Source organism: Carcharodon carcharias, chromosome 5 (assembly GCF_017639515.1).
Source record: "Carcharodon carcharias isolate sCarCar2 chromosome 5, sCarCar2.pri, whole genome shotgun sequence".
Classification (NCBI taxonomy): Eukaryota; Metazoa; Chordata; class Chondrichthyes; order Lamniformes; family Lamnidae; genus Carcharodon; species Carcharodon carcharias.
The window spans coordinates 17,387,663-17,414,905 of record NC_054471.1 but is presented as its reverse complement, the minus strand read 5'-3'; the positions used below and the strand labels follow the sequence as shown (position 1 = coordinate 17,414,905).

At 45.2% G+C, this 27,243-nt stretch overlaps 1 protein-coding gene across 1 annotated transcript in view; it reads right to left on the bottom strand.

The window, feature by feature from the left end:
- Window positions 1-21,653, bottom strand: part of LOC121278118 (dynein heavy chain 8, axonemal-like) — a 2,067,071-nt gene extending 2,045,418 nt beyond the window's left edge. The window contains 3 exon segments of the mRNA XM_041188205.1: window positions 9,349-9,481; window positions 14,165-14,299; window positions 21,510-21,653. Of these exon segments, the coding sequence (XP_041044139.1) occupies window positions 9,349-9,481; window positions 14,165-14,299; window positions 21,510-21,653 (412 nt within the window).
- Between the last annotated feature and the right edge of the window lie 5,590 nt (window positions 21,654-27,243).

Genomic DNA, 27,243 nt, shown 5'->3' with positions numbered 1-27,243 from the left:
AACCATAGACCATAAGACCATAAGACATAGGAGCAGGAATTAGGCCATTCAGCCCATCAAGTCTGCTCTGCCATTCAATCATGGCTGATAAGTTTCTCAACCCTATTATACCGCCTTTTCCCCGTAACCTTTGATCCCCTTACCAATCAAGAACTTATCTATCTCGGTCTTAAATACACTGAATGACCTGGCCTCCACAGCCTTCTGTAGCAATGAATTCCATGGGTTCACCACTCTCTGGCTAAAGACGTTTCTCCTCATCTCTGTTCCAAAAGGGGGTCTTCCCTTTACTCTGAGGCTGTGCCCTCGGGTCCTAGTCTCTCCTACTAATGGAAACATCTTCCCCCCATCCACTCTATCCAGGCCTTTCAGTATTCTGTAAGTTTCAATCAGATCCCCCTTCATCCTTCTAAACTCCATCGAGTATAGACCCAGAGTACTCAAACGTTCCTCATATGTTAACCCTTTCATTCCTGGGATCATTCTCGTGAACCTCCTCTGGACCCTCTCCAGGGCCAGCACATCCTTCCTGAGATACGGGGCCCAAAATTGCTCACAATACTCTAAATGTGGTCTGACCAGAACCTTATAAAGCCTCAGCAGCACTTCCCTGCTTTTATATTCTAGTCCTCTCAAAATAAATGCCAACATTGCATTTGCCTTCCTAACTACCGTATCAACCTGCAAGTTAACCTTAAGAGAATCCTGGACTAGGACTGCCAAGTCCCTTTACAATCCAGATTTCTAGATTATCTCCCCATTTAGAAAATAGTCTATGCCTCTATTCTTCCTGACAAAGTGCATGACCTCACACTTCCCCACGTTGTATTCCATCTGCTACTTCTTTGCCCATTCTCCTAACCTGTCTAAATCCTTCTGCAGCCTCCCCACCTCCTCAATACTACCTGTCCCTCCACCTGTCTCTGTATCATCTGCAAACTTAGCCAGGATGCCCTCAGTTCCTTCATCTAGATCATTAAAGTATAAAGTGAAAAGTTGTGTTCCCAACACTGACCCTTGCGGAATGCCACTAGTCACCGGCCACCATCCTGAGAAGGACCCCCTTATCCCCACTCTCTGCCTCCTGCCAGACAGCCAATCTTCTATCCATGCTAGTACCTTGCCTCTAACACCATGGGCTCTTATCTTACTGAGCAGCCTCCTGTGCGGCACCTTGTCAAAGGCCTTCTGCAAGTCCCAGTAGATAACATCCATTGCTCTCCTTTGTCTAACCTACACGTTACCTCCTCAAAGAATTCTAACAGATTTGTCAGGCATGACCTCCCCTTGGTGAAACCTTGCTGACTTTGCCCGATTTTACCGTGCACTTCCAAGTATTCTGAAATCTCATCCTTAATAATGGACTCTAAAATCTTACCAACAACCGACGTCAGGCTAATCGGCCTGTAATTTCTCGTCTTTTGCCTCACTCCCTTCTTAAACAGTGGGGTTACATTAGCGATTTTCCAATCCTCTGGGACCCTCCCTGACTCCAGTGATTCCTGAAAGATCAGCACTAACGCCTCTACTATCTCTTCAGCTATCTACTTCAGAACACTGGGATATAATCCATCTGGTCCAGGTGATTTATCCACATTCAGACCTTTCAGTTTGCCTAGCACCTTCTCCTTGGTAATGGCCACTATACTCACCTCTGACCCCGACTTTCTTGAATTTTGGGGATGTCATTCATGTCTTCCACTGTGAAGACTGATGCAAAGTACCTATTCAGTTCCTCCGCCATTTCTTTGTTCCCCACTACTACTTCTCCAGCGTCATTTTCCAGCGGCCCAATGTCCACTTTTGCCTCTCTCTTACCCTTTATATATCTAAAAAAACTCTTGCAATCTTCTTTTACATTACTGGCTAGTTTACCCTCATATTTAATCTTCTCCCTCTTTATTTCTTTTTTAGTTGTCCACTGGTGGTCTTTGTAGGCTTCCCAATCGCATGGTTTCCCACTGCTCTTCGCCGCATTGTATGCTTTCTCTTTAGCTTTTATGCTGTCCCTGACGTCCCTTGTCAGCCATGGTTGCCTCGTCCTCCCTTTAGTATGCTTCTTCTTCCTAAGGATGAATTTTTGCTGTGTCTCCCAAATTACTCCCAGAAACTCCTGCCATTGCTGTTCCACTGTCTTTCCTGCTAGGCTCATCTCCCAGTCAATTCTGGCCAGCTCCTCCCTCATGCCTCTGCAGTTGCCTTTATTCAACTGTAATATCGTTGCATCTGATTCCAGCTTTTTCCTCTCAAATTGCAGGGTAAATTCTATCATATTATGGTCACTTCCTCCTAAGGGTTCCTTCACCTTAAGCTCCCTTATCAAATCTGCCTCATTACACATCACTAAATCTAGAATTGCCTGTTCCCTAGTGCGCTCCACCACAAGCTGCTCCAAAAAGCCATCTCGTAGACATTCCACAAATTCCTTTTCTTGGGATCCACTACCAACCTGATTTTCACAGTCTACCTGCATATTGAAATCCTCCATGATTACTGTAACCTTGCCTTTCTTACACGCCTTTTCTATCTCCTGGTGTATCTTGTGCCCCACATCCTGACTACTATTCGGAGGCCTGTACATAACTCTCATTATTGTTTTTTTTACCTTTGCGGTTCCTCAACTCTACCCACGCAGATTCTGCATCATCTGACCCTATATCATTTCTTGCTATCGATTTAATTTCATCTCTTACTAACAAAGCAACCCCACCCCCTCTGCCAACCTGCCTATCTTTTTGATAGGATGTATATCCTTGGATATTTAGCTCCCAGTCCTGGTCCCCTTGCAGCCATGTCTCTGTAATGCCCACCACATCATACCTGCCAATTTCAATCTGCGCCACAAGCTCATTTACCCTATTTCGTATACTGCGTGCATTCAAATACAACACCGTCAGTCCTGTATTTCCCGTCCCCTTTCTCATTGTCGTCCCTTTATCTGATGTGCTTGTAGTTAGATTCCTAGCCCTTTCCAAACACTCTGTCCTATTTTGTGTTCTGGAGAACCTCATGTCCGAGCGCCATGAGCCCTCCGTTGAGAGAGTGGCGACTCTCGTGGAGATGGCTCCTCCAGGAGACCAATCAGGGCTTCCTGGGAATGCACTCGGACCAGCAAGTCCTCACATCGTCATTGACCTTAGCTGGTCAGTGTCAGTGCGGGAGATGGTCTTGGCACTACGTTCCCCAGCTCAGTACCCATCCATCCATGGTGAGCAAGGAGGTCCGAAGCGACCTCACGTTGGCACAGCAAATGCCTGTTGTCTCTGTGGGCTCCTCTCAGGGCGCTCCAGGTGAGGGCAGCAGCTCCTCCACCCCTCTGCCAGTGACTGTTGCATCCAGTGAGGCTGAGGCTGCAATGACTGGGGATATACCAGCTGTGGAACTGGCAGCTCCCTCCCAGGCAGGGCCAGCACAGGCTCCAAGAGCCAGAGTATGACCGCCAAGGTCATCTGGGCCAACAGGACAGCAAAGTGAGCAGGCTGTCTCAGACGCCACTCCCAGCGAGGCATCAGTACCAAGATGTAGCACCTGAAAATGCAAACATAAGGCACCTTAGGTACACCACGGGTTTATCACTGGTGTTTTTGTGTTGGCCTGCAATGAGGTCTTTATGAGCTTGTGTGGTTTTTACCACCTTTTTCATTTTGTTTCATTAAGTTTTTTTGGTTGCAATATTAAATTCAGGCGTGTCACCATGGCTGAGGTTGCCTATTTTCTTCTGCAGGTGGATGGTTTCCAATAATATAATGAGCGTTTTGTGGGACATTCAGCTTTATTAACAAAGACCTTAGTTAATGTTCCTAACCAGGCAGATTTTTCACTTAGGTCTGGAATATGGAGCATACAGCCCAGGCTTGTCCTGGAGGTCCATTTGTGGTGTGCTAGCTGAAGGTTCGTTGGATTAAGGCCTCCCGTGTGTCCCTGCCTCCCTGGAGTATGTTCGGGTCAGTGTCTAACCCCCTCAGCATTTTCCAGTGCGTGCTCATCCTTGGACTCTCTGCTGGGCTCATCGTGTGCAGCCGCAGCCAATGCGTGTACGTCCTCATCGTTCATAGCTTCCCCCCTTTCCAGCGCAAGATTGTGGAGAGCGCAGCATGCAACCACTATCAGCGACAGACAATCTGGGGGGGTACAGGAGTGAGCCCTGAGCGGTCCAGGCATCAGAAGTGCATCTTGAGAAAACCAATGGCTCTCTGCATCGCAGCTCTTGTGGAGGCATGGCTCCTATTGTACCGCGGCTCAGCTTCTGTCATCATGAGCAACCTTCTGAGGGGATAGCCCTTGTCAACCAGCAGCCATCCATCAAGCCGGGCTGGAGCACTGAAGAGCCCCAGCACCTGGGAGTGTCTGAGGATGTAGGCATCGTGGGAGCTGCCTGGATACCTTGCACAGACTTGAAAAATCAGCATCCTGTGATCACACACTATCTGGAGTGGAGTGGAAGCCCTCCCTGTTGACGAAGGCACTGGGCTCACCTGCTGGCACCTTGATGGCCACGTATGCAGTCTATTGCACCCTGGGGGAAGCCAGCTATGGCCGAGATGTCTCTGGCTCGCTGTGTCTGGCTTGCCTGGTCCCAATGGTAGAGGATGAAGGTCAATGAACGCCTGAACAGAGCATCTGTCAGCTACTTGACACAAGTGGGCACAGCTGATTGGGAGACACCGCAAAGATCACCCACTGACCCCTAGAAGGTGCCAGAGGCAAAGGGGTGAGGGCAGCTGTGACCTTTTAGAGTCACTGGCATGGGGTGTCAACCCACACAATTCGTAGAGATCTCAGGCCCAATCATCCGACAGATATAGTTGACTGTCTCCCTTGAGAGACGGAGCCTCCTTCGGCACTGCACCTCAGACATATTGAATAGCTTCTTTGCCACCTGTGTACCCTGGCAGCAGGATAGTGGTGTCTTCTGCAGCCCCTTCTGCCTTGGACTACCTCTTGGCCCAGCACCCCTTGTGCCTGCGCGTGAACTCCCAAAGGTGGCTCCCCTGGAGGCTGAATGTGCACTCCTGGCTCCTTCCCCTTTTAGCCCTCCCTTCCCCCTCAGAGGAGGTGCCTCCAGTGGAAAGTTCAGCTCCCATTCCCAGGCTAAGGGAAGGCTTCCTGAAACATGCAGGCCCAAAAAAGATTTCTCACTGCAAAGTGCTGACCTGAAGGTTCTGAGTTCAGACCAAACAGCTGGTATGCGTTTTGAAGTATTGCAGATCGCACAGGCAAGTATCAGTAACTTTGAAACATCACTATCTGACAGAGCACACTCACGACCCCACTGAACCCTCTTATCCCGCCCATGGATGATGTTTATCCGCCTCTCCTACCCATCTGCCCGTTGCACCCATGCGCTGACCTGAAGATTGCACGGGCGCTGACTCTTTCACTTTTGTTATTCCTCTTTCTGTCTTTTGTTCTTGTCCTTGATTCCCCTTCCTCCAATTCCTTGCATAAGTTCCCATCCCCCTGCCATTTTAGTTTAAACCCTCCCCAACCACTCTAGCAAACATTCCCGGTCCCAGTCCTGCCCAGGTGTAACCCGTCCAGTTTGTGCTGGTCCCACCTCCCCCAGAACCGGTCTCAATATCCCAAGAATCAGAAAGTTTTTAAAACTCACCTGTGTGATCTGAAGCAGTGCAGAACAAATTTCAGCAGCTTTCTGTGTTCTTTGAACCTTCAGGTAAGCACTCTACAGTCAGTAGTCTTTATCGAGCCTGCAGCTTTCCAGAGGCCTCCCTTTAGCCTAGGTATGGGTTCTCACATGTCCACTGGAGGCAGCTCCTCTGAGGAGGGAGGGCTAGAATAAGGAGGAGGCCAAGAGTGCACAATCAGCCTCCAGGGAAGCCACCTTTGGGAGTACAGATGCAGGCACAAGGGGCGCATGGCCAAGAGGTAGTCCAAGGTGGAAGGCACCGCAGAAGACACCACTACCCTGCTGTCAGGGTGTACAGGCGGTGAAGCAGCTAACTCCATATGATTGAGGAGCAGAGCTGAAGGAGGATCCGACTGTCAAGGGAGACAGACAACTAGATCTGTCAGATGATTGGCCCTGAGATCTCTCCTAACTGTGTGGGCAGACACCCCATGCCAACGGCTCTGAAGGTCACAGTTGCCTTCAACTTCTATGCCTGGCTCCTTCCAGGGCTCGGTGGATGATCTTTACGGTGTCTCCCAACCAGCTATGCACACTTGTGTCAAGCAGGTTACAGACGCTCTGTTCAGGCGTGCATTGACCTTCATCCACTTGGACCAGGCAAGCCAGACACAGCAAGCCAGAGGCTTCGCGGCCATTGCTGGCTTCCCCCATGTCCAGGGTGCAATAGACAGATAAAGATGACTGACTGCAGAATGCTGACCTGAAGGTTCACATGTGGCCATCAAAGCGCCAGCAGGTGAGCCTGGTGCCATCGTCAACAGGAAGGGCTTCCACTCCATGAACATGCAGATAGTGTGTGATCACAGGTTGCTGATTCTACAAGTCTGTGCCAAGTACCCAGGCAGCTCCCACAACGCCTACATCCTCAGACACTCACAGGTGCCGGGGCTCTTCTGTGCTCTAGCTCAGCTTGATGGATGACTGGTGTGTGACAAGGGTTATCCCCTCAGAAGGTGGCTCATGACGCCTCTCCGCCATCCAATATCAGAAGCTGAGCAGCGCTACAGTAGGAGCCACGCTCCACAAGGGCTCTGGTGGAGAGGGCCATCGGTTTTCTCAAGAATTCGCTTCTGATGCCTGGACCGCTCAGGGGGCGCACTCCAGTACCCCCCATATTGTGTCTCGGTGATAGTGGTTGCATGCTGTGCTCTCCACAATCTTGCGCTGGAAAGGGGGGACGGAGTGGATGATGAAGACATTGACGCAGTGGATGCGAATGCACACAATGAGTCCAGCACTGATTCTGAGGATGAGGACACACAAAGGAATGATGAGGGGCCAAACACTGACCCGGGACTACAACAAGGAGGCAGGGACACCCAGGAGACTTTAATCCAATGAACCTTCAGATAGCTGCACACAAATGGATCAGGAGGACCAGCCTTGCCTGGCGTTTCCAGACTCGGCACTTAAGTGCTACATCTGCCACTTCATCAACTGCAACTAAGGGCTTTGGACATAAACTTCAATGTCCATTCTAACAATCATGACAGGTATGTAAAACATACAAATGAAGAACAAATGAGCCACCCTCAGCCATGGTAACACATCTGGTTTTAATTTTCACCATCATAAGTTCACACAAAGTCAAACCAAAACAATTTTCAAGCATAAACAAATAATCATTCCCTAATCTAGGGCCAACACAAAAGCACCAGTGAGAAACCCGTGGTGTGCCTAAGGTGCCTTGTGCTTACATTTACGGGTGCTACTTCTTGGTGCCGCCCCATCGCTCAGAGCCTTCTGACTGCTGTCCTGTTAGCCTCGATGACCTTAGCAGCCGTCCTCAGGCCCGTAGAGCCTGTGATGTCCCTGCCTGGAAGGGATCTGCCAGGTCCACAGCTGGCATCACCCCAGTCGTCGCAGCCTCACCCGATGAAGCAGTCACTGGGAGAGGGGCAGAACAGCTGTTGCCCTCATCTGGAGCACCGTGAGAGGAGCCCGTAGAAACGACAGGCAGCTGCCCTGCCGACATGAGGTCGCCCTGGACATCCCTGCTCACCGTCGATGGATGGGCAGCAAGCTGGGAAGCTTGAAGCCCACACCATCTCCCAAATTGGCAATACCAGCTGTGGCCCTGTGAGGGCTTGCAGGTCCGAGTGTAATCCCAGGAGAACCTGCTTGTTCTCCTGAAAGTCCATCTCCATGAGAGTCTCTCTTCATGCTTCATGGAGGAAGCATGACACTCTGCCATGAGGCTCACTGCATCACTCCTCCACCATGGACACCAAGTGAAGCATAGTCTCATGCAACACTCCCAGATGCTCCCACACACCCGGCTGCATTTCCTGTGGCTGCTGCATCGAGGGCGACTCCAGAGGCACATCATTACACACCGACTCAGCATGTGCCTGGTCCCCTGCTGTCCTCTGACTGCTGGCGCCATTGGCACTCTCTGCCTCTTCCAGCTCCTCCAGCGATTGTGAAGTGCCCTCACCACTGTACCCCAGGCCACTAGCCAATGTTGCAATGCCCACCGAGGTGCTAGTATCTGCACTGGTGCCTGCCTCACAGAAATGGTGTGACGCAGGTGACAGTTGAGGGCCCTCAGATGTGAGAAGGGGCATCTGGAATTGTTCCTGGCGGACGGGCTTGATGATGCTAAAATTAACAGCAAGGACAGTAGATCAGTTAGCGTGCGCACAGTGACACACTTCATCCCTTTCCCCCCGGCTCATTATGCGCTCAACCTTCCAGAACCTATGGAGACAAATAGTGGTGGGATGGCAAATAGTCAGGAGGATACCCTCATATTACAGGCGGATACAGACAGGCTGGTCAGATGGCCTAAGGAACGCCAAATGGAACGTTATGTGGATAAGTGTGAGGTGATGCACTTAGGCAGGAGAAACAAGGTACGGGTAAACACGTGGAAAACCCGTGGAAAATAAGGAGGATCAGAGGCACCTTGCTGGACATGTCGACAGGCCCATTAAGGTAGGGGACAGGTACATAAGGCATTTAAGAAAGTAAATGCCATACTTGCCTTTATTAGCCGAGGATTTGAATATAGGAACAGGGAGGTCATTTTATAATTGCAGAAAACGCTGCCTAGGCCACAGCTATAGTTCTGCATGATATACGCTTCATGTTAGGGATGTGATTGGAGTGGAGAGAGTGCAGAGGTCGTTGACCAGGATGCTGGCTGGGCTGGAGTGTTTGGCTTATGAGGAGACATAGCATAGACTGGGGTTATTTCCCCTGAACCAGAGGAGATTGAAGGGTGACATTATTGAGATTTATAACATTATGAGGGGCGTAGATAGGTTCGACAGAAAGGAACATTTCCTCGGCCGAGGGATGAGTAACCTGGCATTGATTTCAGGTAAGGGGCATGAGGTTGACACGCGAGGTGATGAGCAAGTTTGGCACACAGTAATGTGGGACACACTGCCTGAAAAGGTGGTGGACGCAGAAACCCTCCTAACATGTAATAAGTATTTGGAGGTGCAGTTACGATGCCATGGGGATAGTGGTCGGAAATGGGATAAGGCAACTTTGGAAGGTGCTTGACACATGCATCTTCGAAGGGCCGAGGGACCTTTGTCTATGGCCCACACCTCTGGCTCTATCAGTCCGTGAATGAGCAATGTTGCAACAATAGCAAATCAAACAATCATCAGTGCTATTGATGGTGGGAAGACAGAGCGGATGTCACTATTGACCTCAAACACCTGGCCATTCCACCCCAGCCTCACCAACACCAGTGGACCTGGGCACATAGCACCTCTTAAGCTCCAGGACCTCCTGCTCAAAGCGGCTTAATATCATTAGCTGGGTCTGGCCGCCTCCAATCCGCGAACGCTCACATGCGTTGTGAGCATTTTTCTCCTGAAAAACAGCGAAGACCATTCATTGCGGCGAATCGCACATGAACTCAACACGCACACGCCGCACCCCAACCACAGTGGCCCACCTCAGGTCTCCAGTGCCTCCTCTCCCCGCTACTGCTGATCAGTCACACAAAGATAGTACACCTGCTCCCAACAACGCCCAACAACTGCTACCTTGGACACATTCTGCATCCATCACCTTAGGAAACACACAGTCTTAGCTCCCATTGCAAGGAGGCGCAACTACATGCCGCGTCGGAGGGCAGCAGATGGCTCTTGGCCACGAGACCTTGAGGTTCCACTTCCACAATCTCATCACCATGAATAGGACATGTGTTGGAGTTTTGAGTATGCGCCTAGCTGCAGCTCCTGCAGGTTGCCCCCAGGCTAGTCATGTGCAACTAAAAGCAACACATGGTGCGGGGCAGAACTCATCACCTCATGAACCACTCAGGCTGATGTAAGCATGGGTACTATCTGCTTAATCACCCAGCGTACAAGAAAAGCCCAAAATGATTCAGTGCAGTCACAACAGTAAGACCTTGGGGGGGTGGGGGGGACCTCAAAGGCTCAGGCTACCTGCTGGGTTAAATGCCCATTGCCAACATGGTACTCACCCTTCCCAAAGTGCAACAAATCATTGAAACGCTTACAGCACTGGATCCAGGTGCGCTGCACCATGTCGCGGGAGCTCACCACGTCCGCCACCTCCTCCCATGCACGTTTGGTCATGTGGGAGGGCCTCTTCCTCTCATCCTGGAGGACCAACACCTCTCACCTTGCTGTCACCTCCTCGACGAAGGCAGCAAGGCAGTCATCAGAAAAATGAGGGGCACATTGGCCTTCCCGCTGGCCTATCCTGCTCCTGTGGCAGACCCTGCAGCCTGCCATGCTCCTCTGCCCTTCCCTCCAGTGTGCCAGCTCAGCAGACCCCCTGCGGTATGACCTCGATGTGGCTATTGTGAGCAGCCTACAGGAGGCTGCCAGGCTTTCCTTTAAACAGACTGCCGGGTTGCCACTGCACCCAGCGGTCTGCACATGCCTGCCGCAGCCCGCACACTCCCGCTATTCACGGGAGTCGGAAATGCGCTGGGCGGGCCTTAATTGGCCCACCCACGCGAAATGGCAGTGCGGCCCCGATTGCAGGTGTCGATCAGGTCCGCAGCTGCCCGCAGCCATTCCTGCTCCACCTGTCCGCGCGCCCAACAGGCAGAAAATTCTGCCCATTGTTTCACATGGGCTCTAAAGTCCAGAATCAAAGTCCAATGAGATATTCCTTCACGGAGGTAGGCAGGTTAAATACTGATGCTGTATAATTCACTTATCTGGTAGTGCCGACTTCACATGATGAGTTCGGCACGCAGAGATGAATCGGTCTTGTCGGCAACAGTACAAAATTCCCAGTAGTAGCAATGTAGATAGGGGCCAAGGGTCTGAACTGGGCAGAGCCCCTTTTCTGTGAGGCTGAGTGTGCAGTTCCACAAGACAATATTACTCGTTTCACAAACTAAGGTCCATGTCACATGACTCCCACATCTCCACATTGTCTTTGACAAGGGATGTGTATCCCTCGTCTGGGTCCCCAAGATTGTTAAATGTCCTGGTCATTAAGAATTGAAAGGAAGGTTGCGGGCCCCTTTGTCCTAGCAAACGTGTAGACTCCCATTGGCCAGCCTGGGTTCTGAAATATAGATGGCCTTTATGTAGTTCTCGTTAAATTTGCTCTGTGCAGCCCACAAGGGGGTCTTCAGGGATAGAAAGGTGCACGTTTCCTTGATATTGCCATGGTAGCTCCTTCTGTTTGGCAGTCAAAGACAGACATAGCTTCAGCCATTTTAAAAGGTCTTGGTCTAGTTTTTAAAATTTTGGAAATTGTCATGAGGAGATCTATATCTGTTTGATAAAAATATGGTGTGAGGTCTTAGTCCCTTCACTAGTATGTAAATGCACAGGGTGTGGTGAATAAGACTGACGAGCTACAAGTATAAATAGCCATGTATGAAGTATGATGTGGCAAAAGCTGAATTCTGGTTTAAAAATGCTGTGCAATGGGCTCTTAATATTCAAGGGTATAAAGTGTTCAGGAAAAATAGAGGAGGGAAAAAGGGAGGTGGGGTGGCAGTACTGATTAGGGAAGACCATTGTTATGTTTGAAGAAGGGAATGTCCTTGAGGTAACAAGGTCAGAATCTATTTGGTTAGAATTGAGAAACAAAATCACAGTACTGGGGGTATTCTGGAAGCCTCCAACAGTGAGAGAGAGATAGAAGACCAAAATTGACGGGAAATCATAGGGATGTGCATTCACTATAGAGTGGTGATACTGGGGGTACTTGATTACCCAAATATCAACTGGAATAGTGCTAGATTGAAAAGTAAGAAGGGAAAGGAATTTCTGAAATGTGTTCAAGAGAACATCCTTCATCAGTATGTTCATGACCTAACTAGAAAGGAGGCATTTCTGGATCTAGTGTTAGGAACAGAGATGGACAAAGTGTCTGTGGAGGAACAAGGGTAACAGTGATCATCATAAGATTTACAAAGAACAAAGAACAAAGAAAAGTACAGCACAGGAACAGGCCCTTCGGCTCTCCAAGCCTGCACCGATCATATTGCCCGTCAACTGATTTAGATTGGTAAAGGAGAAAAGCAAGGAACAATATAAAGTAGAACATCTAGATTGGAAGAGGGCTAATTTCAGCGTGATTAGAAGGGATCTAAACAGGGTAAAATGGAATCAAAGACTGGCAGGAAGAACTGTAACAGACAACGGGTGATTTTCAAGGAAGAGAAGCTTCAGGTACAAGCTAGGTACTTTCCAACAAGGCCAAAAGTTAAGGAAGCAGAAAACAGGGGTCCTTGGACGATGAGGAAGATAAAGATTTTGATGAAACATAAATAGAGGGTGTGTGTCAGCTGAATTCATCAGGTGAAAACCAAGTCAAATACAATAGGTTGAGAGGGGAGGTGAAGAGAAAACTAAGATTGGCAAGGAGAGAATATGACAATAGAATGGCAGACCACATAAAAGGGAACGCAAAAATCTTCCATCAGCATGTAAACATTAAGCAGGGTAGGTGGAGTGGACCCTATTAAGGACAAAGAAGGTAATATATGCTTATTGGCACAGGACAAGGCTAGAATACTTAATGAGTACTTTGTATCAGAGTTCACCAAGGAGGGGAATCTGACAAAATGTTGGTAGTAGAATCAATAGATAGGATGAAAATTAACAGAGGTGGTACTAGAAAGGCTGTCAATTGTTAGGGTAGAAAATGTCACCTGGTCTGGATGGTTTGCATCTCAGGTTGCTGAAGAAAGTAGGGGTGGAAATAGCAGAGGGCTTGTCATTGCCTTCCAACCTTCTCTAGATATGGAGGAGATGCCAGAGGATTGGAAAGTTGCAAACGTGGCACCCTTATTCAAAAAGGGATGTAAGGATAGTCTTAGCAACTACAGGCCAGTTAATTTAACATCAATACTGGTAAAGTTTAGGAATAATAATCAGGGACAAGTCAACAGGCACTTGGATAAGTCTAAGTTGATTAAGGAGAGCCAGCATGGATTTATAAAAGGCAGATCATATCATACTTGGCTAACCTAATTGAATTATTTGATGAATTAACAGAGAAGGTTGATGAAGGAAGTGTGATGGTACAAAAGCAAGGAAGTTATGCTGCAGCTTAAATAAAGCCCTGGTTAGGCTACAACTAGAGGATTGTGTCCAGTTAAGAACATACAAATTAGGAGTAGGAGTTGGCTACCTGGCCCCTCGAGTCTGCTCTGCCATTCAATAAGATCATGGCTTTTTTAAAAATTCATTCACGGGATGTGGGCTTCGTTGGCTGGGCCAGCATTTATTGCCCATCCCTAACTGCCCTTGAGAAGATGGTGGTGAGCTGCCTTCTTGAATCGCTGCAGTCCATGTGGTAGACCCATAGCGCTGTTAGGAAGGGAGTTCCAGGATTTTGACTCAGCAACAGTGAAGGAACAACGATATGTTTCCAATTCAGGATGGCGAGTGACTTGGAGGAGAACTTCCAGGTGGTGCTGTTCCCATCTATCTGCTGCCCTTGTCCTTCTAGATGGTAATGGGCATGGGTTTAGAAGGTGCTGTCTAAGGAGTCTTGATCTGATTGTAACTTCAAACCCACATTCCAGCCTATCCCCAATAACCACTCTTTCAGAAGGATATGAGGGTCCTTGAAAGGATGCAGAGGTGATTTACCAGAATGGTTCCAGGGTTGGTGAGTTTTCTGATGAGGTTAGGTTGGGCAAACTGGGGTTGGTCTCCTTGGAGAAAAGGAAATAGAGGGCAGGTTTGATAGAGATATACAAAATTGTGACAGGTTTGAATAAGATAGACAAGGAAAAACTGTTCCTGTTAGCTGATTGTATAAGAACTAGGGAACACAATTTAACATTATGGCCTAAAGATGCATGGGTGATGTGGGGAGGAACTTTTTTCTTTTACAACACAGCGAGTTGTAATGATCTGGAACTTGCTGCCTGAGAAGCAGAAAAAAAATCAATGATTTCAAAAGGAAGAAAATAAACATTCAGGGATATGGGAATCATGGGGGAGTGGAATTGACTACATTATACCGTGGAGATCCAGCATGGACTTCATGGTCTGAATGGCCTCCTTCTATGCAGTAATTGATGATGATACAAAGACTTACAGATAGGGAATCCAATAGAAAATCTTCAACATCACTATTCTGCAGTTGCAGTCTTCGAGCTAAGAGCTCAATAATGTATTGATGTGTTTGATCAAGCTTCATTTTTCTTTTTTCCCTGGCTTCTCTGTATCTTGCCTAAAAATCAAGTGAAGCATAAAATAGGTGAACTAAATACCCCTTTAAAGATGCAAGTAAAGGCTCTTTAACCAATACCTTTTCAACATATTAAAAATATCACAGGGGTTAAATCCAGGCAGTCAACAAGAAGAATAACAAAGACGCAGAAAAATCTTTGAACCGAAGACATTGGAATGTCTTTAGATATATCATACAAAGGTACCTTCTTTGCACTAATATATCCATAATGTGAACCATTTATATTTGAACCATATATAATTTTATCAGAATATAAGAGAAACCACAATTTTGCTCATGGAAATTAAACAATGGATTAGCTATGGTCAATGTAATTGGAAAAAGTGTAGTGCGGTGTTGTGTGATAGAAAAGTACCACTGAAACCACTGAAAAGGAAGAATCTGCAAAACAGTTGTGAGATTGACCTTATTATATAGTGCAAAATTTTGGGCAACATCAAGAGTAGAACAATGTCAATATAATGAGTTGTGTGTGCTGAAATAGGTTTGTGGTGTAACAAAAAGGACAAGATCAGGAACCAGTACATCAGAGGGTTAATGAATATTATAAGCACAATCGGAGAAAGCAGCCAAGAAGATACTGAAATCATATAGTCATCTTTTGCGGAGAGAGTATGGTAATGTGAGTGATGGAACTGGACTGCCAGGAAGGAGAAGAGGGAAGGCCTAAGGCTGGATGCAGTGGTGGCAGACTTAAAATGCTGCAGGACTGGAAGAAGAATGGGTGACAGGAAATGGAGAAGGGTGATCAACCAGCATTGTGGCAACCCCAAGTAAAATGAGAGAAGCTGACAGAAGATGAGAAAAAACACAATCACTTTGAGAGATTAAAATTGTCCATGATTACTGCAATACCTTTCTTACAAACTCACATTATTCCATGCTGCATACTCTGCCCTTAGTGTAGCTACTGTTAGGAGGCCAATAAATTACTCCCACCATAGACTTCTTTCCTTTGCCATTTCTTATCTCCAACCAAACTCATTCTAGTTCTTGATTTACAAGCCAAGATGATTTCTCACTACTGTACTGATCTGATCCTTTATTAACCAAGCCACCCCCACTTCCTTTTCCTTTTTTCCTTTCCTCCTTAAGTGTCAAATACCCTTGAATATTCAGGTCATAGCCTTGGTCACTTAACAACTATGTCATTGCAATGGCTATCATATCATACACATTTATTTCTATTTGTGCTATCAATTCATCCATCTTGATACAAATTCTTCATGCATTCATGTTAGGAGCCCTTAATGCTGTCTCTTGGCCATTTTTAACCACTGATTCAGTGCATCCTTATGTTTGTACACTCCATCCCTTCATATTGTGCTTTGATTCTCTTTTCATACATCTCTACCTGATACTATTGCCTTGTCCTTTCTTGTTAAATTTCTAGGTCTGCCCTCACATGATCCCTCTCCACCACAAATTAATTTAAAACACTTAGCGCCAAAGAAATCTTAAAAGGTTGTGTTTACATAGTTTAGAGAAATATAAACTTTGGCCAATTTGATTGAGGTCTACGTTCCCCTTATTTAGACTACTTCAAGAAGACAGGGTGACCAAAACTCAAACTTATAAATTAGACAAGGATAGAAATAGGTTCAACATTAGGCAGTTCTTCATTTCCAAGAGCATAGTAGTTAATAGTCATTTGGTAGCACAGAACTTGAGTACTGCTGAAGAAAAAAGGACATGCTGTCTAAGCTGTTCATCTTGCACTCAAGACAGATTGCAAGATTACCAACAGGAAAGGAAACAATTTATACTGCATGGAAAGAGAGTGCCAATTGGTTGGCAAGTGGGCTCTGGTTGGTAGATGCATCACCATGGAGAATGAACCAGGGAATGGCTGTCCTGCAAGCTTTTATTTAGTTGAAAAAGGCGCAATGCATAGACATGCTCCTTCTGTCTATAAAAGGACAGAGCCCTGTGCATGAGCCCTTGACCATGCACAAGGAAGCCAAGCTGCGAGCCCAACTTTTAATCTTAAATTGGTTTTCATTAGCACAGTCAGGATTATTTAGCAAGTATTGACCAAAAAAATAATAAAGAGGGAGAAAATAAACTTTGAGCATAAACTAGCAAGTGATATAAAACGGATGGTAGGAGCTTCTTTAAATAAATAAGAAGGAAATGAGAGGCCAAAGTGAACATAGGCCCCTTACGGAATGAAGCTGGGGAAATAATAATGGGGAACCAGGAAATGGCAGAGGAGTTGAATAAATACTTTGCTTCAGTCTTCACAGTGGAAGACAACAATAGTATTCCAATAATAAATAATCAAAGGGCAAAAGAGGAGGAGGAAACAAATAAAATAAAATAAAATACAATAACTATCACTAGAGAAAAAGTAGTAGGGAAATTAATGGGGCTAAAGAAAGTTAAGCCGCCTGGACCTGATGGGTTGCATCCTAGGATATTAAAGGAAGTAGTTGCAGAGATAGTGGATGCACTGGTAGTAATCTTCCAAGAACCATAAGATTCTGGAAAAGCCCCAGAGGATTGGAAAACTGCCAATTTAAAACCCCTTATTCAAAAAGGGAGGGAGACAAAAAACAGGTAACTATAGGCAGTTAACTTAACATGTGTCATTGGGAATATGTTAGAGTTTATTATGAAGGATGTAATAGCAGAGCGTTTAGAATTACATAATCTGATCAAGCAGAGTCAGCATGGCTTCATGAAGGGCAAATCATGCCTGACAAATTTATTAGAATTCTTTGAGGAGGTAACAAGCAGGGTAGATAAAGGGGAACCGGTAGACGTAATATGTTTGGATTTCCAAAAGGCATTCGATAAGGTACCACACATAAGGTTACTTAAGGTAAGAGCCCATGGTGTTGGGGGTAATATATTAGCATGGATAGAGGATTGGCTAACTAATGGAAGACAGAGAGTTGGGATAAGGGGGGCATTTTCAGGATGGCAACCTGTAACTTAGTAGAGTGCCACGGGGTCAATGCTGGGCCCAAATTATTTGCAATATATATTAATGATGAGGGAAGTGAATCTACTATCACCAAATTGGCAGAGGATACAAAAACAGATGGGAAGGCAAGTGGTGAGGATGACACAAGGAGTCTGCAGAGGGATATAGGCAGGTTAAGTGAGTGGTCAAAAAAGTGGCACATGGAAAAATGTGGGATTATGCAATTTGGCAGGAATAGAGGAGCTGAATATTATTTAAATGGAGAAAGAATGCAGAAAGCTTCAGCACAGGGGGATTTGGAAGTCTTTGTGCATGAATTCCAAAAAGCTGACATACAAGTTTAACAGGTAACAGGAAAGGCAAATGGAATGTTTGTCTTTACTTCAAAGGGGATGGATTATAAAAATAGAGAAGTCTTGCTAAAACTATACAAGACACTAGTTAGACCACACCTAGAATACTGTGAACAGTTTTGGTCCCCTTATCTAAGGAGAGATATAGTGGCATTGGAGGCTGTCCAGGGGAGATTCACTAGGTTGATTCTGGGTATGGAGGGATTTTCTTATGAGGAGAGGTTGAGTAGGTTGGGCCTGTAGTCATTGGAGAGGCGACCTTATTGAAACATATAAAATTCTTAGGGGGCTTGACAGGGTAGAAGCTGAGAGGATGCTTCCCGTTGTGGGGGAATCTAGGACCAGAGGGCATAATCTCAGGTAAGGGAGTGCCCATTTAAAACAAAGATGAGGAGGAATTTCACTTGTGTTGCTACTGCATAGTAACAGCATGAAACAGCTAGCTACACCTGTTGCTCAAATTTTTGAGTCACCTTACTCTTCCTGGGTAATCCAAGATAGACTGGGCACTTTTCAGGATCGAAAGTGGCAAACATAGGCCCATTCAGCATGCAATGATCTGATCATAGCCATTATCCACAAAATGGCTTTGATACACCCTATTTCAGCATCAAGCTTGCACAGTAAGCAAATGGCTAAGGCCTATTTACAAGGTTGCTGATCTTGTAACCTGTCCTAATGCATACAAGATGGAAAGCTTAGACAGCATGTCTCTTTTTTCAGCAACAGAGTAATAGTTCTGTGGACAAGGTGCCAGGTTATGCGGTGAATGCTAATTCACTGTACACATTCAAATGAGAGGTTAAATAGATGCTCGGCTGGGAACAGATCATGACATACAAGAGGTAAGTGCAAGTAATACAAGTCATGGTCAATATAGTTTCCTGGACTAGGTTTAATCGCATGATCGGTTAGAGAAAGCATTCCACGCTATTTTCCAAATTGGTTCGGGATTTTATTTTTCCACCTCTTCCAGACATTACATAGCACTTTGTGGGTAGGAAGTGTTTTAATCATGATGCAGAAGACATCAAAACTGGATGGAACAGGCACAATAGGCAAGCTGGTCTTATCCTGTTGAATATTTTTATATGTTCTTAGGTAAATGTCATGCAAGTGAAGGAAATGAAAATCTCTGCAGCTGTGAAAATAGAGAATTATATTTAGGAACTTAATGCCAAATAGGCACCATCAATGGTCTCCATATTCTTAGGGAATTTGGGAAAAAAATTATGACCCTCTCAGCCATCTATCTGTTTGTGTTGTCATATGGTATAAACCAAACTATCCTGGTAAAGACTGGTACACAGTAAATTGGCTGATCTGGCAAAAGTCTACTCTGGCTCCCTGGAACGAGCCTGTGTTGTAAGAGATGAGAGCCGTGTTCATTTATTTAAGTTAAACCTGCCTATGGCTGTACACCTTGGTTGTAGACATGGCTGCTATAATAAGCAAAACTCCTCCAAAGCTTCACGATTGAAGAGCACACTCCTGATAAAGTTTGCAAAAATACACCTCAGTCAATACATCCTGCTGGATGGGTAGTACCAGAATTACCTTGCTTTCTTCTGGTGCTGGATGATTAATCTGGCTTTCCTTACAGCCCCTGCTGCTTCCTCCAATATATGTATTATGTAAAGTGGGATTCCCATAGGGAAGGCATAATGTGCAGTCTTCAAATATAGCTCAGTAATTCTATTTAAAGACAGTTCTTTCCCTAGGTAATGCAAATGTAGGAGAATGGTTCCTAAGCAGAACTGAAATTATTTTTCAAATAACTATAGTGAATCCCAAGATGTGGCCATACGCAATCCCATTTCATCAGTTTCGCATTCGCCAAGCCACTTTGAAGGAAGAGTTAATGGAAACTGCATTTTAAATAATGGTGTACATTCTCAAGGATAGAAATATAGAAAATAGAATCAGGAGTAGGTCATTTGGCCCTTTGAGCTGCTCTGCCATTCAATATGATCATGGCTGATCCTCTAACTAAAAATCATACTCACACTCTCTCCCCATACCCCTTGACGCCTTTAGAGTCTAGAAATCTATTTCCTTCTTAAATATATTCAATGGCCTCCATAGCCTTCTGTGGTAGAGAATTCCATAGGTTCACCACCTTCTTAATTAATGATCTAGATGAAGGAACTGAGGGCATTCTGGCTAAGTTTGCAGATGATACAAAGATAGGTGGAGGGACAGGTAGTATTGAGGAGGTGGGGAGGCTGGAGAAGGATTTAGACAGGTTAGGAGAATGGGCAAAGAAGTGGCAGATGGAATACAACATGGGGAAGTGTGAGGTCATGCACTTTGGTAGGAAGAATAGAGGCATAGACTATTCTCTAAATGGGGAGAGAATTCAGAAATCTGGAGTGCAATAAGACTTGGGAGTCCTAGTCCAGGATTCTCTTAAGGTTAACTTGCAGGTTGATACGGTAGTTAGGAAAGCAAATGCAATGTTGGCATTTATTTCAAGAGGACTAGAATATAAAAGCAGGGATGTGCTGCTGAGGCTTTATAAGGTTCTGGTCAGACCACATTTAGAATATTGTGAGCAATTTTGGGCCCCGTATCTCAAGAAGGATGCGCTGACCCTGGAGAGGGTCCAGAGGAGGTTCATGAAAATGATCCCAGGAATGAAAGGCTTAACATATGAGGAACGTTTGAGGACTCTGGGTCTATACTCGATGAAGTTTAGAAGGATGAGAGGGAATCTGATTGAAATTTACAGGATACAGAAAGGCCTGGATAGAGTGGACATGGGGAAGATGTTTCCATTAGTAGGAGAGACTAGGATCCGAGGGCACAGCCTCAGAGTAAAGGGAAGACCTTTCAGAACAGAGATGAGGAGAAACTTCTTTAGGCAGAGAGTGGTGAATCTATGGAATTCACTGCCACAGAAAGCTGTGGAAGACAGCTATTTGAGTGCATTTAAGACCGAGATAGATAGGTTCTTGATTGGTAAGGGGATCAAAGGTTACAGGGAGAAGGCGGGAGAATGGGGTTGAAAAACTTATCAGCCATGATTGAATGGCAGAGCAGACTCGTTGGGCCGAATGGCCTAATATCTGCTCCTATGTCTTATGGTCTTCTGAGTGAAAAGGTTTCTCCTCATCTCAGTCCTAAATGGCCTGCTCAATATCCTGAGATTGTGACCCCTTGTTCTCGAACCCCCAGCCAGAGAAACATCATCCCTGCATCCAGTCTGTCCATCCATGTCAGAATTTTATACGTTTCAATGAGACCCCCTCTCATTCTTCCAAACTCCAGCAAATACAGTCTGCCCAGTCTCTCCTCAAGCGACAATACTGCCATCCCAGGAATCAGACTGGTGGACCATTGTTGCACTCCCTATATGGCAGGTACATCCTTTCTTAGGTAAGGAGACCAAAGCTGCACACAATGCTCCAGGTGTGGTCTCACCAAGACCCTGTATAGCTTCAGTAAGACATCCTTGCTCCTGTCCTCAAGACCTCTTGCAATGAAGACCAACATACCATTTGCCTTCTTAACTGCTCGCTGCACCATAGATGGAAAAGCAGAAGTCACAGAATGGAGAAAAGTGATATTATATCCTAACTCCATAACTTGTATATCATTGCTAATGAGCAGATGAACACGTTTAAACATATCCTGAGGCTCAATGGAATTTAGTTCAGTGCACCTCTGGAACAGAAAATCAGTTTACAGCATGGCTAGACTGAATTACTGGCCCACACTATTACAGACTTCTGCCTCCCCCAAAACCAAGAATTTTGCTGATAATTTTCTGTGCCGATAATATTTTCAGAACAAAGCCTTTATCAACCAGCTGGACACATCAATCTGAAACACCTAGGGGATAATACAAACCTGATCACCTTACCTGTCAAAGGTAACATATATCTAGTGTTAATTAAAGGAATACCTGTTTTTCTTTAATTGTCTCCTGCAAGGCCAGCATTCCAACAGTGCTTCTGCGTATTTTGCCAAGTCTTTTCTCCTGAGGGGAAGAAAGCGGATCAAACAGAGAAGAGCCACTATGATGCGGAATGATGGTCTCCTGACTCATTTTTCAAAGCCTGAAACACACAGAAGAAATGAAATTTCATGTCACTATACAGTGTTTGCAGTTACAAAGTTCTTTTCCACAAAGGTAGAATGAAAAGTCACTCAGTATTCATCAAATAATCATTTGGCCCATTGCACTCTTTGAAACAGTTATCCAATTAGTTCCATGCTACTGCTCATCTAATATAGCTCCAATATTTTATTTTAAATAAAAACAGAAAGTGCTGGAAAAGTTCAGCAAGTCTGGCAGCATCTGTGGAGAAAGAAAGAATTAATGTTTCAAGTCCAACATGACTCCTCTTCAAACGAATTTCTGTTTTTATCGCAGATTTCCAGCATCCACAGTATTTTGTTTTTAAAATACTTTGAAAATTACTGTTGAATCCAGTTTCACTACCCTTTTAGGCATTGCAATCCAGATCATAATAAGTTGCTGCTTTAATAAATTATCCACAGCATCTTGCTGGTTCTTTTGCTAATTACTATAAATCTGTGTCAAATGGTTCCTGACTCTCCATTCAGTAGAAACAGTTTCTCCTTATTTACTCAATCAAACCTCTTCATAATTGTGGCCATCACTAGTAAACCTCTTGAAGAACAAACCCAGTTCTTTAATAAAACAGGAAGTGCTAGAAATGCTCAGCATATCTGGCAGCATCTGTTTCGAATACAACTTGAAACATTAACTCTGCTTCTTTCTTCAACAGATGCTACCAGACCTGCTGAGTATTTTCTGCTCTTATTTCAGTTTTCCAGCATCCACAGTATTCTGCTTTTATCCCAGTTTCTTTAATCTCTCCCTATAACTTAAGCCCTTGATGCCTGGTGTCATTCTATACCTAAACTGTTGTGCCCATAATTGAACATAATACCTCAAACTGAGGTCTGAATAGTATTGTTTAAAGATTCAGCATAACTCTCTTACCTTTGTACTCTATGGGTCAGATTTTCATCTTGGAGGCCAGAATCAGGAATTGGAGATTTCCATGTCATGAACCCATTTCTTGACCAGCAGTGCCCGCCCATGCTATCTGCATGACCAGGTGGTGGAGAAAGCTTGGAGTTAGGAACACCACTTCCTGAAGCGGAGACGGAGGCAGGCCAATGCCAAAAGGGTTAGATTAAAAAGGTACATCTCCATTTGCTGGGACATCAACCCAGTTCTGGAGATGTGTGAGAGGCCCCAACCCCTTCACCCCTTAAAACCTGCGCAACCTTAACCCTCTTATTAGCCCACTTACCACCCCCATACCCCCAAACTCCATATTCCTTAACCTTCACCTCACCACCACACCCCTCAACCTCCCATCCATTCTCCCAGTATCCACTACATATAAAACCTTGTAATAACATCTAAACAGTTCGTAAATCAAAATAAACAAACACTACTTCAAAACCCACTTTCACAACCATAATCCTCCTAACAGCTCATAAATCTGACAATTCAACAAATCTCACATTCTCCTTGACATTTTTGACAATAGATCCTACTGAGCTGAATCTATAAGTGGGTTTGGATCTCAATTAATCATTCACAATGAGATTCCACTGAACAACTGTGTGTCAACAAAACTTCCGAAGCTGAATATATCAAAGCTTTTGACATGAGCCAGAAACTCGGTCATCTACTGAAGTGTTGAAACAGCCAAACAGCTGTCTGAGCTCAAGTTCAAGGGGACATGAAGAGGGGACAGACACTTAAATTTGAATTTCACCACTGTGCAATGCAGAATAGCAATTTATCTACTGAATAACATACTGTAATGCATCTGAAGACTTTCACTTTCACGATGCAGTTCAATTTAATGGTCAATTATCTTTTGACCATTATCATCAATCACTATTTTAATATTGCATTTCATTATGACATGTGAACTTGTCAACAACTTTTGAATTTACCCATCATATAGTTATCGGCTCTAAACCATGCTTCATCCAAGGTTCATAACACTTCCCAGCTGGTGTGAACTACAGCATCTTCAAAAGTTAGGCCAAATCCATGAAAATTGTAGAAGGTCTGAAATGCCCACTAACATTGGGACTGCTGCATGCAGGCCTGAGACCCCACTTGCCATGTCTTTGTCAATTTGACCAGTCTATGTTCTCCTGAAGTCTGTTACTCTCCTCCTCACTGTTTACTACATTTCATAGTTTGCATTATCTGGAAACTTCAAAATTATGCACTCTATGCATGCCCAAGTCCAGGTTAATAATATAGATGAAACAGAGCAGTGGTCCTATTACTAACCCCAGGGTACACCACTGAATAGTCATCTCCAGTTTTTAAAGAAGCATTTGTCACTACTTTGTTTTCTATCCCTTTGTTAAATTTATATCTATGCTCTGTTGCCCCTTTAATCACATGGGTTTTAATTTTGCTAACACGTCAATTATGTGATACTTTTGAAAGTTAACCACACTACCCTTATCAACTCTCCTGACAACTTCATCAAATAATTTTTTTTTAAAATTTGATTGAATTAAGACTGGCTGTCAAATATATAAATGACAGTTAAAGCAGATTAAGAACATACAAGTACAAGAAATAAGAGGAGTGAGCTACTTGGCTTCTCGAGACTGCCTAACCATCCAATAAAATCATGGTTGAACTTGCAACTTAACTCGCTTTTCCATCTTATACCCATATCCCTCAATTACCTGAATATCAAACATTTGCCAATCTCAGTCCTTTATAAACTTATCCAATGGGCAGCCACAAGCCTCTGGAATAAGAAATTCCAAAGATTCATAATCCCCTAAGGGAAGGCAGTTCTTATCACAATGATGAATGGCTGAGCCTCTTTCTTTTATGGGATGTGGGCATCGCTGGCAAGGCCAGCATTTATTGCCCTTAAGAAGGTAGTTGTAAGCTACCTTCTTCAACCGCTGCATACCATGTGATGCAGGTACGCCACAAATGTAGTTGTTAGGAATTGAGTTTCAGGATTTTGATCCAGCGACAGTGGAGAAATGTTCCAAGCCAGGATGGCGTGTGGCTTGGAGGGGCAGGTGATGGTGCTTCCATGCATCTGCTGCCCTTGTCCCTCTAGGTAGCAGGAGTTATGGGCTTAGAAGGTGCTATTGAAGGAGCTTTGGTGAGTTGCCGCACTGCATCTTGTGTATAGTAGTCACTGGTGCCACTATGTCAGTGAAGGAAGTGAATATCTAGGTTGGTGGATGAGTGTCCCTGTGTTGGATGGTGTCAAGCTTCTTGAGAGTTATTGCAGCAGCACTCCTACAGGCGAAAGGAGTGTATTCCATCAGACTCATGACCTGTGCCTTGTAGATGGTGGACAGGCTTTGGGGAGCCAAGAGGTGAGTTACTCGCCTCAGTATTTCCAGCCTTGCACCTGCTCTTATAGCCACAGTATTGATACGTCTAGCCCAGTTCAGTTTCTGGTCAATGGAAATAGCCAGGATGTTAATAACGGAGGATTCATTGATGCTAATGTCATTCAATGTCAAAGGGTGACGGTTAGATTCTCTCTTCTTGGAGATGTTCATTGCCTCACCCTTATGTGGCACAAATGTCACTTGTCATTTAGGAGCCGAAGTGAGGAGTTGCAGATGGCATTGAAAATGGTGCAATCATCAGCAAACATCCCCACTTCAGACCTTATGATGCAGGGTAAGTAATTGATGAAGCAGCGAAAATGGTTATGGCTTAGACACCATAGTGAAAAACAATGTAGTGCTGGGGCTGAGCACAACTACCTTCCTTTGTGCTAGGTATGAAACCAACTAGTGGCGCTTTGTCCACTGCACACCCCCAACTCTCTCTCACTACTGCCCACTGCCACATGCCCTCCTTCTGATTCCCACTGGCTTCAAATTTGCCAGAACTCCATGACTGGCCAAATGCTGCCTTGATATCAAGGGCAATCACTCTCTCACTTCTGGAATTTAGTCCTTTTGTCCATGTAATGAAGTCAGGATCTGAGTGGTCCTGGCAGAGCCTGATACCATGGCCCACAATTCTAGGCTTGTCTAGCCTCGGGTGTGGGGGGCTTTTGTGCAGTGGTTGGGTGGGGGGGGATTGGGGGCGTGCACATTTTGATTTTTATCTAACTCAAGAGAACAATGAGCAAATTTCAGAAAGGTTATCTTTGGCACAACATTAAACATGAATTTCAAATTAAAGTTTAGGTATGAAGAACTTGCTCAGCAAAAATAAAGCAATGTCAAAGCAATAAATGGATAAGTTTTTAACAAAGAGTAATCATTAAAGATCACCATTTGACTGTGAGAGGGACAGGGTCTATTTGTTCAGCTCACTCTCAATCACTTCATTCTCACTCACTCAACGTCACCCATTGTATTCATGTTGAATATCACTTGCAGAATGTACTCTGGGCGGGGGACTTCAATGTCCATCACCAAGAGTGTCTTCTGACACCAATAAAGGCCGAGCTGGCAGAGTCCTCAAGGATATAGCTGCAAGACTGGGTCTGCAGCAGGTGGTGAGGTGACCAACAAGAGGGAAAAACCAACTTGATCTCATCCTCAACAATCTGCCTCTCGCACGTGCACCTGTCCATGACAGGATTGGTAGGAGAGACAATCACACAGTCCTTGTGGAGGTGCAGTCTGATTTTTTTTTTATTCATTCACTGGATCTGGGCTTCGCTGGCTGGGCCAGCAATTATTGCGCTTCTTGAGTTGCCTTTGAGAAGGTGGCGGTGACCTGCCTTCTTGAACCGCTGCCCTCCCACTGTGTTGTGTGGCACTACCACCGTGCTAAAAGGGATAGATTTTGAACAGATCTAGCAACTCAAGACTGGGCATTCATGAGTCACTGTGGGCCATCAGCAGCAGCAGAATTGTACTCAAACACAATCTGAGATGTGAAGGAATTTCGTCTCTGAGGATAGCGAATGTCTGGAATTCTCTACCACAAAAGGTTGTGTAGGCTAGATCACTAAAAGTATTTAAAGAGCAGGTAGATAGATTTTTGAAACATCGGGGAGTTGAGGGCTATGAGGAACTGGCACGAAAGAGGAGTTGAGGCCTGGGGCAGTTCAGCCATGATCTTATTGAATGGAGGGGCTGAATGCCTGGTCCTGCTCCTACGTTCTTATGTTCTTGTGTAACCTCATGCCTGGCTTTTCCCCGACTCTACCATTACCACCAAGCCAGGGGGCCAACCAACCTTGGTTCAATGAAAAGTGCAGGAGGTCATGCCAGGAGCAGCACCAGGCATACCTAAAAATGAGGTGTCAAACTGCTGAAGCTATAACACTACCCTCATCTACACCATAGTCACCTCCTTGAAAAATTCAATCAAATTTGTTAGACATGATCTCCCTCTGACAAAGCCATGCTGACTATCCTTGATTAATCCCTGCCTCTCCAAGTGGAAGTTAATCCTGTCCCTCAGAATTTTTTCCAATAGCTTCCCTACCCCTGATGTTCGACTCACTGGCCTGTAATTACCTGGTTCATCCCTACTACCCTTCTTGAATAATGGTAACATATTCGCTGTCCTCCAGTCCTCTGGCACCTATCCTGCATAACAGCATAAGAAGCAAGCAATAGACAGAGCTAAGCAATTCCACAACCAACGGATCAGATCTAAGCTTTGCAGTCCTGCC